The sequence below is a fragment of the Nyctibius grandis genome, chromosome 21 (genome assembly GCF_013368605.1).
Source record: "Nyctibius grandis isolate bNycGra1 chromosome 21, bNycGra1.pri, whole genome shotgun sequence".
Classification (NCBI taxonomy): Eukaryota; Metazoa; Chordata; class Aves; order Nyctibiiformes; family Nyctibiidae; genus Nyctibius; species Nyctibius grandis.
The window spans coordinates 9,017,803-9,032,419 of record NC_090678.1 but is presented as its reverse complement, the minus strand read 5'-3'; the positions used below and the strand labels follow the sequence as shown (position 1 = coordinate 9,032,419).

The 14,617-nt window shown below is 36.8% G+C and overlaps 1 protein-coding gene across 1 annotated transcript; it reads right to left on the bottom strand.

The window, feature by feature from the left end:
• Positions 1 to 4,557: 4,557 nt before the first annotated feature.
• On the bottom strand, positions 4,558 to 9,806 carry RGS21 (regulator of G protein signaling 21). Its single transcript, XM_068416829.1, has 4 exons — positions 9,796 to 9,806; positions 7,088 to 7,164; positions 5,651 to 5,817; positions 4,558 to 4,761 (listed from the first exon to the last, which is right to left on the bottom strand). The coding sequence occupies exons 1-4, from the start codon at positions 9,804 to 9,806 to the stop codon at positions 4,558 to 4,560; spliced, it is 459 nt and encodes a 152-aa protein (XP_068272930.1).
• Positions 9,807 to 14,617: the final 4,811 nt, after the last annotated feature.

Sequence of the window (14,617 nt, the reverse complement as noted above, 5' to 3'; positions counted from 1 at the left end):
TGTTACTGCCTCTTTCCGTGACTGAATTGGGTTTCAGAAGCTGTACCCTCTACAACAGCTGAGCTGGGTCAAGAAGGGAATCTCCCATAGACATCTCATCAAGAGGGAGATCTTTTATATAGAAAACAAGGCTAGTTTAAGAAGGGTGCTGTTGCCCCAGTGGCTGGAGAGAGCTCAGGGAGGAGAGGATGAGCAGGGTGTCGCTGTGCCATGGGGAGAGGTCTCTCAGGTCTGACATTAACCAAAACGCCTTAGGAAAGCCCTGAAATGAAAACTGCTGATTGAAAATCCACTTTGACAACTCTGTAACCAGAGATGAATATTCGACTTACATATTTGGGTACATGAGCAAAACTTATTTAGTATGGGTTAATGGGTGCAAAACTCTTCTCAAATTGTGTAGGTTGTTAGCGTGAACGTCATCTTATTTAGCAGCAGACACTGCTAGAGGGATTCTGTACTCTGAACTGTTTTGTTTGGATCAAGTTCAAAGTAAAAGTCTGGGAGGCTCTTGTGCAAAGCCTGTGATTATGTGTGTCTGTTCAAGTACGTTTTTGCATTACAGTGCTAGCCAGGGCATTTTCCGATGAAACAAAATACGGAGTCTTCATCGCCAGCATTTACAGAAGCACGCTGCATTTAACAAACCTTCAACAAGACTTGGGTAGGAGTCTCACAAAAGTCCTGTCTGCCACTGGAAATACACCTGGCTGCGTATAACTTGGGATCCGGTGCTTCAGAACAATCCTAATATCAGTCTTGTGTTGACCACTAATTATGCATTTATTATATTTATGTGTATGCTTATTTTTTAGAAATGTGGTGTCCACTTTGCATGTATTTCTACCATTTCTATTTGGTAGGATTTTTTTTGTAAACCTACTTTTTTGTGCTGAAAGAGATTGAATCCTTTTAAAAAAATAATTTTTCTCAGAATTGAGATTTATTTCTACCTGGCTTGGACTTTAAACGGAGGGGAAAAAAAACAAATAGCCATTTTTTTATTTTTCAGTGAAAGCAAGTGGGGAGCTTGGAGTGCAAACATGGTTTTTAATGCAACTTTTTACAAGTGTTTTCTATTTAGCTACAACAGTATTTTCTTCCTTTTTTTTATTGTGGGCTAGCAAAAGAAATCGCACCAAAACATCCCTAAAAATTCTACCACAACTTCTGTAAGATAATTATTGAACGTGTAATATTCAGTATAAACAGCACTGTAGTCTCCTTTTCCCATCGTAATCCAGAGGTGTTATTAGGAAAAATAATTCTGGTAATGTGTTAGCACTCGAGGTTCCACAGGAATAGGGGATGTACAAACCTATCAGAATAGTTGTGGCTCCTCTCCATAAAACTTATATCCAGGTTTTTCAAACTTTAGTGGCTTTGACAATGAAGATATTGCTCTGATATTAAGTGGCTTTGCTCTGAAGGATCGCGTTGAAGCCTGAACATAGATTTTGCCTTCCTGGAGTATCTGCATGCTCCCCAAATATTAAAGGGCGTAAACATACTACATTTTGATGGCAGAGGGAGGTAACTTCTCAATTTCCTAGCTGCTGCACAACAGGTTATACAATTGGGCCAAGCTCATACTGGAAGTCCTTGCGTAAAGCTCTGGAATTTTGGCAAAGTTCAGTATAAATATTCTAAATCACACTTCAATGCCTTGGCTTTTCCTGTATCACATTATCAGAGCTCGGATGGTAGGCTGTGACCCTTTTTTGGTGTTGTAGAAGTATGAAGCATCAATTTTAGACCTAGAAAATAGAGAGATAAAGACTACTGGCTCCCATCTTTCGCATCTGGGTCTTGTCAGATACTCTCTGAAATGGATCTTTAATAATGCTTTAATAATAAGTTAATTATAGAATTTTTCAGAAACTTGATTGCTAAAACTCTATAACACTTCAATATGCTGTAGATTCTTTTGTTTAATTGCAAATATAGCCAGATAGTGCTCTGAGGGTTTTAAAAATTAATTGTGAATGTGTATCCAATTATGGTTGGCGATATATGAATTTACAGTGAACATTTATTTAAACTTTGCAAAGATTCATCTCATATTTAAGCATCTGAAACAGATTAATTAATAAAAATGTTGAAAGGCTTGATCAACAACAAAAGTTTAATTAACTTAGTTAATTAAAACTAGCATAGTTTTAATTAGTATTTAAAAGGATTAATTAGGATTTAGAAGGATTAATACTGTTACTTTACACTTGAGTCTGTGATAACCCCTAAAAGTGCAATTACTGTATATTTCTCTTAAAACATTCTAAATTAATTGAAAATGTGTTTAAATCATTCATGATGCTTTATTATGTAATTATTAAAATGAATGTTAAATACTAAAATGCTAAGAATTATCTACTTTTTTGACCATAATTATGCTGTTGATCATAGATAATCAGCCAGACATCATACAGATGTGATGCTTCCTACTATTGTTTTTATATAGTTATCAGAATAATAATATGCGTTATTTTTATCAAGCCTAACTATTTTATATATATTTTTAACTTCTCCTTATGCTGTGTTTTCAAACAGCCAGGAATCAGAGATCCCTGGCAGCCATCTTTGTATGACTTTCTAGCTCTGTTTGTGATGGGGTAAAGTCAGAAGTGTGTAAGTTTTAAAGGAGCACAGAGAGACCTGCGAGATTTCATGATCACACATCTATTTTCAAGGTACTTTTTTTATCCTTAGGTCCCAAATGATTGGTAGAGAGGAATTTTTTGGCTTTCTACTTGCCCTACTAGAAAGGTGACATGATCCCACCTCTTCCTACATGTGGGAATTTTCTTTTCTGAAAATGAGAACTGGATTTGTAAGAAGGGAAAACGACTTGCTACATTTTTGAGTAAATGATGTAATGTCAGCAATCGTGACTGCTGTCTTTACTGTGACTTTAACCAGCAGAAATCCCCTGGTGCAGAAAGGATACCAAGGCTGCGCTGCAGGCGGAAGTTGCAATTTTCCACTGAAGTATCATTGCAAAATGAACGGTAGCTGTGGGACTGCAAAACTAACCCACATCCTCCTTGTAGCTCAACCTCAGCAATCGTGTTCATTTCTCTGTTAACCACTAGTACTGGGGAAGAAAGAAAAGAAAAAGAAATGCAGACAGCAAGAAGAAAAACTAGGTGACAGAATATATGATGGGTATCAAAGATTAGATATTTTATACCCTACTTACCTACATAAGCTGTGGCAGGTCATTAACCTAAGTACATAACTAAAGGCAGCATATTTGGGCTTTCAAACTACTTAATATCCTTTATTGTCTGAATGAATTAGTTCCTTAATGTAGTTTGATAAAATAGAGAGGATCTTTTGCATAGAGGATGTGATGGTGTGTAGAAGGCACAGACAGAGTTCCAAACAGGGAGAGATTCCTGGAGATTTAGAGCAGCTCAAAAGCAAAAGAAACAAAAGGATCAAATTCATATCGAATGAAAGATCTTTCTTTTTTTAGAAAAATCTTATTGCTGTCTCTTGTATTTAGAATTCTTTTCCATAGTGAAGATTCTTCCTGCCCCATATGGTTTAAAATATTTTTTCTTCAATACTATGCCACAGCTCCTTCCTTCACCTAAATATATGCAATAAATCCTCTAATAGCAATGAATGAGATGAGTGTGTGCATTTGAAGACACCTGAAGATTGCACTCGAATCCTATCTTGCTTGTTTGAAAAATAACACCATGACTAAATTCTGATTTACTTGCTTACTTGTCTAAAACTGTTTCTCTGATGCCTGCTTTTCTGCTTATCTGTATTTCATTGAAAAATTGTAATAATTATTGACATTACTTCTTCATGAGTGCACGGGGACAGTATCACTGATACATTTTGCAAAGCAAAGAAAATGAATTATTAATTGAAAATGTTTTTTCCAAAATACCTACACAATTAATAAATGAGACTTTTCAATAAAAATGTAAATGAAATAAACACAAAGAAAATTGAAGAGAGTCATATTGAAGACAGTTGTATTATGAAACATTAATTTGCTCTAAACGCCAGGAACATTTGTTATAAAGCAGCTGCCTATTTATTAAATATTATCAGTGTGTTATCTAACATATTTCCGCTTTTCTTGTTTTGAATTTGTATAAAACATATTTAAAAGATGATTTTAAATCTTTTTACAAATTACAGATAAGATGATGAATGAATGAGTAAATGTATTCAAGTTCCCTGGAAGGAATTTATTTTTGAGGCTGTACTTCTAAAGAAAAATCAACAGCAAACCAGAAAACCAAAACATTCTGCTTAAAAATGTGAAAGCATTTTGACAAATAAAGCAAGCGCTGAAAAAATATCAATGGCAGATAACTTTACTAAAAAGGTAGCTCAAATGTCTTAGCATATTCCATCCTGTTTCTTGAATATTTCTCCATCATTATTAGAAAGTATCATGTGCATATTGTACTTAAACACAAGCTGGCAAAGGCAATTCTTAGACCTGGTTTGTACAATCACTTTAATAAAATATTATCTGTACTAAGTTGCAATGGGAGACATCTATGAACTCATCATCCCTCAGGTATTTTCTCACAAAAATGGGAGCCATCTCTTCTGATTTCCGTTCTGTTGCTTCTTTACTAGTTCCTTGTACGGCTCTGACCTTAGAAACCTGGGGAACGAGTCCCTTGCCATGAGAGTGTAGATTAACCTCTGAGCATCATCAAAGCAGCTGAGGGTGGGCTCGGAGATATTCTGAGAGATGTGGGTTTTGGTATGGAAGTCAATATTAATCTGTAGGAAGAAAGGAGGCATAAAACCAATGTCAGTTTGATTGCAAAGCTGAGATCTATTCATGTACAGGGGACAGTCTGCATTTGAATTTCCTCCCAAAACCCTGGCTGATACAAATAAGCAGGAAGGTCATCCCTTCATTTACTAGCATACTGAACTGTTAACTTTATTTGGCTCTTACAGATGACATCACTGAAAAAAGAAGGGAAAAACTTGCTTCTGATTATCTCATCTCTTTGCCAAACCAAATCCTATGAAGTACCAATTACCAAAAGTAAATTAGAGATGAAGGTACTCAGCATCATTTTAGGTTTTGGCCCTATATATTTTGTAAGGATTCTTTGCAAAAGCATCAGTGTAAAAGTTTGTTAGGGAGTAGAATGTGAACAATAATTAATTAGCAATTTATTCCTTCACAGTAAGCATTTTTTAAATAATGATAAAATTGAATTCTGTGATGGAAATTTTTGCAAGTTTGCATTTCAGTTTTCATCATGTCAAATACCTGTACAAAAGAACAAATAACAGTCATTAACATTCCAATATACTGGTACCTAAAATATGGAGGAAATGGTGCTTATTGCATTATAAAAATGGTTAGAAAAACCAAATTATATTGAACATTTATTTCCTTAAATCTTAAGGCAGAAATTCCAGAAAGTGAGATAAATCCATGCCCCATGTGAAGAATGTATTTAAAGCATAAACCATAAGAGGTCTTTGCTTCACGGAGTTCCACACAGTGTCTTCTACCTGGTAAGTAATTGACGTGAAAATGGAAGTAAAGCCACATTGAATTGTATTGTCTGTCGTTCCTGGAAGTTTGGATCTGAATTTTCCACTTGATTCCCATCCTCAGTACCCAAAGTACATGCAAAAAACTATTTACCTCTTTTGGAGCATCAGCTTGTATAAAGTCAGAATAAATCTTTTGAGCTTTTGAGGCGATCTTAGTGGAGGACTTGGTTTTCTTGAAGTCCTCGCAGGCCAGCCAGAACTCCACGTTCTCCTCACTGAACTCTGACTTCAAAAATGTCCTAAAAGCTGCCAAGCCATCTGGGGAAAAATGCATGAGATGAGGGGTAGAGAAAAACTGAAAGACCAATGCAGATGATGTATGTATGTATATCACGTGTGTGTGTGTATACATATATATATATATATATATACATGCAGTATATATAGCGTGACTTATGTTTGATATTGTTTTGCCTGTCAGCCAGCAGTTAGTCTCAAGAGGCTGTTGTGGAACAGATAAATAGGAGATGAAACTATAGTGATGGTAAGATGACTAAGAGAATCCTTCCAGAGAGTTACTAATTGAGGACTGCTCCCAATACCTGCCTGCCGTGGTTTGGTCTCTCTAGCACTGATACACTAGTCAAAAGGGGATCCTGGAGATTCTGGTCTTCAAGAGGATTTGTCGTGACTAGGAAATTAGGGATTTGAGGCTGACCCCTGGTCTAAGAAGCAAGCAGAAAATTAAGTCATATTGTGGTAGTGTGCTTCTCAGAGCTGAGGTTAGCCTGCCTAATAGCGCTTCCATCTCCCTTCAAGTAATGATTAAGACTTAGATGAAGAGTTGGACTCTTTGTTACTTCTTTGTTTGATATTTTTTTTTGCACTTTTAAGAGAAAAAATGAAACAAAGAAAGGTTGTTTGGAAGAAATTGTTTTAAAATTAATCCAAATCACAAGCTCTTAGAAAAGAAAGCTGACAGCACCCATATTTAGTTGTGTTAGTCAAGTTAATACTATTCAGAAACAGTGTGGAGGCACCCCAGGGTCCAGGCCACAAAGCTACTACAGGAAAATGGGGCAGGGGCAAGGAAATTTTTAAGTTACATGTGGTTTGGAGTTTCAGGTCAGGAGGAATGGGATGTCTTGGAGAAGTGACTTTGGATATACTAGAAATAATAATTTTTTATTTGACTGAAAGTCAATGCACAACATGTATATTTCTTTGTAACAGGAATACCTAAGAAAAGGTTTGTGGTTTTTTTATTTAAAAAAAAAGGAAAACCAGAACTATTGCATGGAGAGTTTAACAACCGTTATCTTCATAATACAAAACCCTTTCAGAGCACTTGTGCCTTCTTAAATGTCCCTGAAGCATTGGCCAGAAGGTATATTGTGTTTGCAGCATGGAGAAACATGCCCCCGCTGCCTTTTCAGCACAGCAGCTCACACGCCTCCAGCAGTAACACTGGTGTGCTTCAAAGCATGTGGAGAGTTGAACCGGACAGCAGTGTGAAAACCTGACAGCAGCATTTGTCAACTGGGTTGACACACATTTAAAAAAAATATATTTTTCTCTTACTTCTTACCTTTATTAGCTAGTAGTGTATCCACAGACTTGGACCAGGCCATTGTTTCCCCAGCGTCTGACCTGTGGAAACAACATCTATCCTTGAAAATAGCATTGTGATCTTCTGCCTGTGCCGTCTGTGGTAGCTAGTCTGTTTGGCTATCTCCTTGAGGGAGCAGGGTGGGTAATTCACGTTACCCTATGCACTGAACAATTTAATTTTGCAGTCGGTCAATTTGCAGCCTTGGGCATCCCCAAATGAACATTAGTCTCATATCTACTGTTCAGCGATAAGCAGGAATAAATCTGTTTAGTCATGTAGATCATATTTTGTTTTAGAATAAGGAGCATACTTCTTTACTAAACCTCGGTTCAGTGGTTAGTAACTGAATTTTTTTTGAAATAGGTTTTTTTTAAGGAAAATTTTGAAAAATAAATTCAAATCTTACAAATGTCCTCGGCCAAAATCTTTGAGCTAGAAATTTCAAGTGTTAATCAGTTCTTCTTGTAACCTCTAAAGACAAGTAGTAAAAGATGAAGAATTTCATTGACCTGATACCCTATTATCCACTCAGAACAGACTCAGTAGAAGGTTTTATCTCCACTTATTTTAAATTTTAGTAAAATTGATGCATATTAATTTTTTTTAACATAAAAGTTTAAAGAGAATGAAGAATGTTTTTGTAGCATTTTGCACTTGTGAAAGATTGTGAACTAAACCAAATAGTTCAAAGTGCAAAGCCAGAGCAGAGTAAGTAACTTTTTTTTTTTTTCCCCCCATTTTGGATACAGATTTTTTTTGTAAGGAGACAAGAACACATGTCAACTCAAGAACACCTGCAAGAATACCTGGAGAGGTAGGTAATAATTAAATTGATCGGTATCTCATGTTGCTTTTGTTGACACTGTTACATTTTATACAAATAGTAGAAATCTATTAAGCGGACAGGGAGAGGAAACCAACTTTCTAATCCTCTGGTTATGTATCTTGTATAGGTTACGGTAGGGAGGGGATTTGAAACTGAATTTACATTCTATGTGAATATAGCAGTCACTTGGCAGCTCTGGAATGATTTGTGTGCGTCTTTCTCATTTGGTGGTAAGAAAGGGGAAATTGGAAAATTTTGAAATGTTTGGGTTTGTTTCAGTGCAAAATCAAAACAAATTCCAGGATTTTTGACAAAAACAGAAATCTTGTTTTCTGACTAGACCCTGTTTCTCTGTTCAAAAAACCTTGCAACTTAATTTTCATGGAGGTTAGTCATTCTGTACTGAAAGGTTTTTCTCAGTTGGTGTTTCTGGTTTCAGACAAGCAAACTCGTGGGGTGTATTTCTTCTCTACCTCATGCCTAGGTCTTACATTCACACCCCTGAGGGAGGACAGGAGTTTATCCTAACTAAAAGTAGAGCAGGACTTCCTCGGCTCAGCAAAGCATCACAAGCCACAGACACTGTCTGCAGTACTGAGGGGTGGGAAATTTGGGTCAGTGGAAAACAGGGTGGAAAAGGCTTTGCTAAAACACAGCACCTGCCTGCACATGCTGTGCTGCCTTTCCTCTAGGCTAGCATGTATTCTCAAGGCTGAATACAATGGCTCAAGGAGAATACAACAGCATGTATTCTCAAGGCTGGCAAGATGCCCATCTGTCAGGAGAGCGTTTTCAAGTAACCTCAGAAGTGAAGGTCACTATGCTTTTGTCTGTTTGGCCAATTGGTGTCTCAGATCACCTACGGAAAGACCTTTATGCTGACTATTGGCTTTCTGCCACTCTATGTAATAACTTAAGAAAAAGGTATTTTAGGAGCTAAAAGGCTCTGGAATTTGATAAATGGACCAAACACTTTGTTCTGTATAAAATATTACAGGTTTTCTTAGTTTACAAAAAAAAAATCCCCACCCTAGAATTCTGTGAAAAATATTTTATATTCCTAAGGGGACTCTGAGAGCTCAGTTGTCAAAATCCTGCTCTGAGTATACAGATTAGTTTGAGACCTGTATTCCACAGCTGTATTTCCCAGCATCACCAGTAATGGTATTTTCTAATTGCAGATTTATAAAGGGATTATATGATAGTGTCACCATATTATGTAGCTGTAGTTACAATTATTACACTAGATTGTGGCATTGACACCTTTAACAAGCAAGATTTTTTTGTAGCTGTCAGTTTATTTGTATCCAGACTGCCCAAAATTATATTTAAACAAAATATATACATATATACACAAGGGGAACTGGACAGTGCAAATATAGTCAGTCTGTACTGAAAACACAAATGAAAACTAAACGTAGCATCATGCAGTACTTTGTGAGACATCATGTGCTGATGGAACTAATCAGCAGAGAATTTGTTTTAGTAACTGTAATAAACTTTTATCAAATATATAACAAATTTATAGGTTGTTCAGTAAATATTTACTAGCTTGCTTGTCAAACAAAAAAGCACAATGAAAGACCGGGATAAAACAGACAGCAGGAACCTAATTCTGATTCTCTTTCTTATGGGTAATATTATTTGTTTTAATATTTTCTTATCACTTAGAGAATTATCTCACTGACCTCATGGGATTTACTTGAATGGTAATGGCAAGCAGAACTGACAACAAGGAATCAAAATAATCATATCCACTTTAAAGGGGGAAGGAAAATAAAAGCTGTCCAGATTATTCAAAAGTTGATCGTCCCATCCCACAAATCTACAATTAAAATAGCCATAAACAACAACTCACTTCACTGGCATTCTTTGCTCCACTGTCTGACTGTCACAGGTAGTGCAGAATTTCTTTTTCTGACTGATCTTCAAGCTGAAGGTAATGTGACAGCAGAACAATACAATTAGCATGTGAATAACTGAACAGTACAATGCAAATTGACAAACTGTTTTTAACACTTCCTTTAAAACTACTTCTTTCAGAAACATGGCTTATTTTTTTAACAGTGGCTATTCTAACTTAATCTACCAAAAGTAATTTTAATTAAAAACAATTTATATGCAAATATCTCTCAAGACATATTTATGTTCTGAACAACATCTTAACAGAGAAATCATCTTGTGATGTTTCTCATTGACTATTTGGCTTACTGACTGTGGAAAAGGAAAAAAGGAAAATGGGTTCAGTGCACATAACTAGAAAATTCTTCACTGTAATTATTTACTATCATGTTGTATCTGCAAAGCTTATCCGTCACCTTATATGTCTTGAAGGTCTAAGGCCTTTGAGCCATTGTCTCTTTTGTTAGTTCATACAAGACTTATCCCCATGGGATCAGAGTGTTGGGGTCACCATCATTTGCACACTGATGCTGTTACAAACAACGGCATCATGCAGTATTTGATACTTTCAATGCAGTGATTTTTTTTCTACTCTTGTTGATATTTCATTCCATGTGCCATCTTCGAGGAGCATCACTCTGCCCCAAAACCATTTTCATATAATTTTGTCTTCTGCTCTCAATAATTATTCTTTCCTCCCCGATTCTTCTTTCTCTGTATGTTCCTTGCTGTCCCTCGCTCTCCTGAACAAGCAGGCTTACCGATTGGATTCTTGCCTCCCTCCAAGTCTTGTCCTGCTGCCTAATCCCTCGCTCACCCTACCCAGCTTCCTGGTTCTCAATGTCTCCACTTGATACAAACAAAATTCCAGTGGTTCAGGAACTGGGATCCAGCTGACCCAACCTTCAGAATAAGGGATTTTTGTCTTCTCAGTTAAAATATTTTACACCAAGTAGAGCTGTCTCAAGAGTTTAGGTCCCATTTGATTTTCCTGTGTGGTATAGTCACATACAAAGCTGCTTTCTGCCTGACTGAGGACACAGTCTTTCTTATTTTAGCTACATCCATCTTCTAAGGTAAGAAAGAAAAACCCAAGCACCACATGCCACATTTTGACCTTAGCAATGTCAAGGGGTTATTCGTTATCCTCACCTTTTGTGGATCTGCAAGGAAGTTTCAGGCCAAACTATTTGATGAACTTCACAGGGGAGAAAAAAATAGTGAATCTGGTCAATAGTGCTCCAGAAAGTTGAAATCAGATGGGAACAGATATAGAGAGGTGAGTTGCTGGGATGATCAGGAGAATTGAACTGTCTTGCAGGAGAAGAGTAAAAGACTTCAGTTTGTCTATAAAATGAAAGCAAAGGGAATAGGGAGGGGTAACCCAGACAGAAAAAAAAAGAATTATTTTAGCTTAATGATCATATTGGCAAAAGAAAAAAATGTATATAAACAGCCAGTGAATAGATTTAGGCTGGAAATCAGAAGGCGGCTTCAGAAAAAGTGGTGTTTTTAACAGTCTCCCAGCAGAATTTTTGTCCTCTGTACTTCAAAGACAGAGCTTCATATATTTATGAAAGGGATTATTTTAAATTGTTGCCTTTGATAATAGTAAACTAGAAATGATGACCCAAGATACCCCTTTCAGCCCTACATAATACTAAAAAAGAATCCTGGCAGCAAAATACGAATCCATTCTGCAATTTTTTTACCTTTGCATCCACTTGCTTCTGAAAGTTACAATACAAGGAGAGAAAAATGCATTATTATCCTGATTCTCTGTAGTGCTGCTTATTTTCCTTAATCAGTTATTTTCTCTTATTTCCACAGAGTATGTACTGAGGGGTGTAACACTATGTCAGACAGGACCAATGGCCTTCCACGCGTTGTACTAGTAAGACTAACTTCATCTTACAAGGGGAGAGAAAACCTTCAGCATCTGCATTTACATTAAATCCTTTGTGACTGATTCAGTCCCAGGTTTGAGCTTTGGTAACAGAGGATAAACATAATACAAAATCCAAACAACACTTATTTGTTCAGTTTCTGGCCTGGCAGACTGTAAGTAGCTACAACTTGAATTTTCTGACAGCAAGATTGTCTCTTTGTCATTTATTGTTGAAATAGTACTTTTTTCTGATGTTATGTTTTGTGATTGCTGGTCTCACCTTTCTCATGTAGCAAACAGGAGCTTCTTCTGAAAATACGTACAGGCACTTAAATCCATTACTATGTCATGTTCTTTTTAGGAAGGGACTTTGCTGTTAAGTGCCCTGGGTTCTCACTGAGAAGCGGCCAAGACTTAGGAACAGTTCAAAATAGGTGTTGAATTTTCAGCCATGTAACAAAATTCTAGACAAAGGCCTGATGCAAGTTTCCTCCAGATTCCTTGGAGCAATGCCAGTAAAGTCAGTGCAGTTATGAGGGCAGAGATGACACCAAATTAAGCAACACATCATTCTTGGATGATTCTATTCATTTCTCAATGTTTACTCTGTGTCTAATCCCAAAGATCGTACTATTCGCACACCTTAGAACTGTGATTATAAATTGAATTATTTTACATTTTTGAAGGAGTAATATCATTCTTGTTATATAACGGTCCCATTAACTCCTGTGAGACTATTTATGAGAGGGAGGGTTGCAGGATCTGTGCCTATTTTTTTATAATCACCTGATGATACTTTTTTTAAAAAAACGAAGTTCCGAACAGTGCAACGGATGCATTTTTTAAATTTCTGTCTAACTGCCTGATGTCCGAATGATACAGACATGACCACCTCTTGAAGATTTGGCAGTGCTGATAGAGATTTTAAAGTCAGTCTTAGCAGCCACAGAAGGATGCTAAAAACCACGACTCTTCTGACTAGCACACAGAATAACTAGACGGATACAATCGGATTGCTCTTGCATTTTATGGGGTGCTGACCACAATTCACAAAAACACAAAGAAGCTATGAGGGATTTTCACCATTGTGTAACATGCTGTTCAGTGACTGCTTAGTCTATGTAAGCTGATTGTATTTCAGGTACGCAGCAGGTAATAGGGTTGTTGTTATTATCCCAGTACAAATATAATATCATAAGTACACTAACCAAAGTTAGGCACAGTCACCCCTTCCCATAAAAAGTAGCTGGTAGTATTGTCATATACTACTTCTGGTTGGAACTTAATAATTTCTGGAAAGAAACACTAATATTTTACCAAAAATTCATAAGGAGAAAAAGTGATCTTAGTATTAAAACAAATGTGTCAGCTGCTTGTGCAAATGTATTAGCTATTCATAATAAACGATATCAAGCAAACAAAAGAAATAGGAATATGTACTAGAGATGGGCTGGAAATGGCACATAGAATTATTTCTAAACTTTTTGGAAATCTGGATCCAGCTGACACTGCTGCTGTCTGCAGCTTCAGTTCACTAATAACCCAGACTGGACTTGCCGAGTAACTCAGGCCCATATCTGCTCAGCTAATTTCAGTGTGTTTTAAAAACTTTATCTGTGATGCCTCTGGCTTAACATTTCTATAACTCTGGTGACTGTGCTATGCATCTTTGTTTTGAGTCCCCTGCCTTTGACAGGCTATAGGAGAGCTAGAACTGCAGGAAAGGGGATGTGGATCTATTGATTGAATGTTTCCTCCTTTGCCAATATTTACTTGCTAAGGACTACTGATTTAAAGATTTAAATATTTAAATCTCCTAAACTTTTAGGCTTACTGCTTGACTTTTTACTGATACTCATCTTTTATTCTTTAGCTGTCTTTAGGCATTAGTTTCACTGAGTTATCTTCCTTTATGAAAAGCTATTGGCTGTTTTAGGGAATAAGGCATGTCATTTTTTTGGTCCTCTGACCCACATCTGAGCTAGATACTAATCTCAATAGACAGTGTAAAATGACTCTTCATGTTCAAACTATTGGTGTATTAACCTAAGAAATCACTTTCATTTATATATCTTCCTAAAAGGGTTGCCTTGTACTCACCTGAGTGCAATGTGAGAAAAGGTCACACTCTCCAACAGCTGTTTTGGTGTGCTGGTGTTTCCCCTGGATCAGGTTCAATATGTTATTGCCCTTCAGCACTTGGGCTCAGTTAAACCCCTTCCATACTCAGGTTTGCTTGGATAGTGTTGTCTTGTATAGCGTAACCTCAGCAGAAAAAAGAGTTAATGTTCTGCTGGTCCAAGCAATCCAAGCAAACAGAGACTTGACTGCGTTTCTTATGTTGGGAGAAGCCAAGATGATGCCAGCCAAGCACTGCTGGCATCCTAGTAACATGAAAATGCCTGTCATACGGGATGCAAATGCATTTTAATCACAGCACTATGTAAATGCCTACCTTCCAATAGCACTGCACAGCATGGTCACCTCACAAAAATATTTTTTTTCCATATGAATAACTCCATGTTTCTTCATTATGCTGCAGAGTTGTTTTGCATAAGAAAATGAGTTGTTATTTTCCACCCAAGCAAAGTATGCCCTTCAGGTAAAATGTTTTGATTTCAAGAACAATCTGTCAAAATGTTTTACAGCATTCTGGGCTCCTCATATACAGGATTTCCAAGTACTATACAAACACAAACCTACATTAGAAGTGAACTGGAAACAATTCTCAAGAAAATGTGCAACCTTGAAGATTCTCATTTAGTACTAACTGGCAGATTGTGGCACAGCTCATGTCTTGGATGAATACACCGATATTTACATAGCATCAGACTGCACAAAACTTCATTCAGGAAGCCTATATAGCACAGACATATAGGATCATATTATA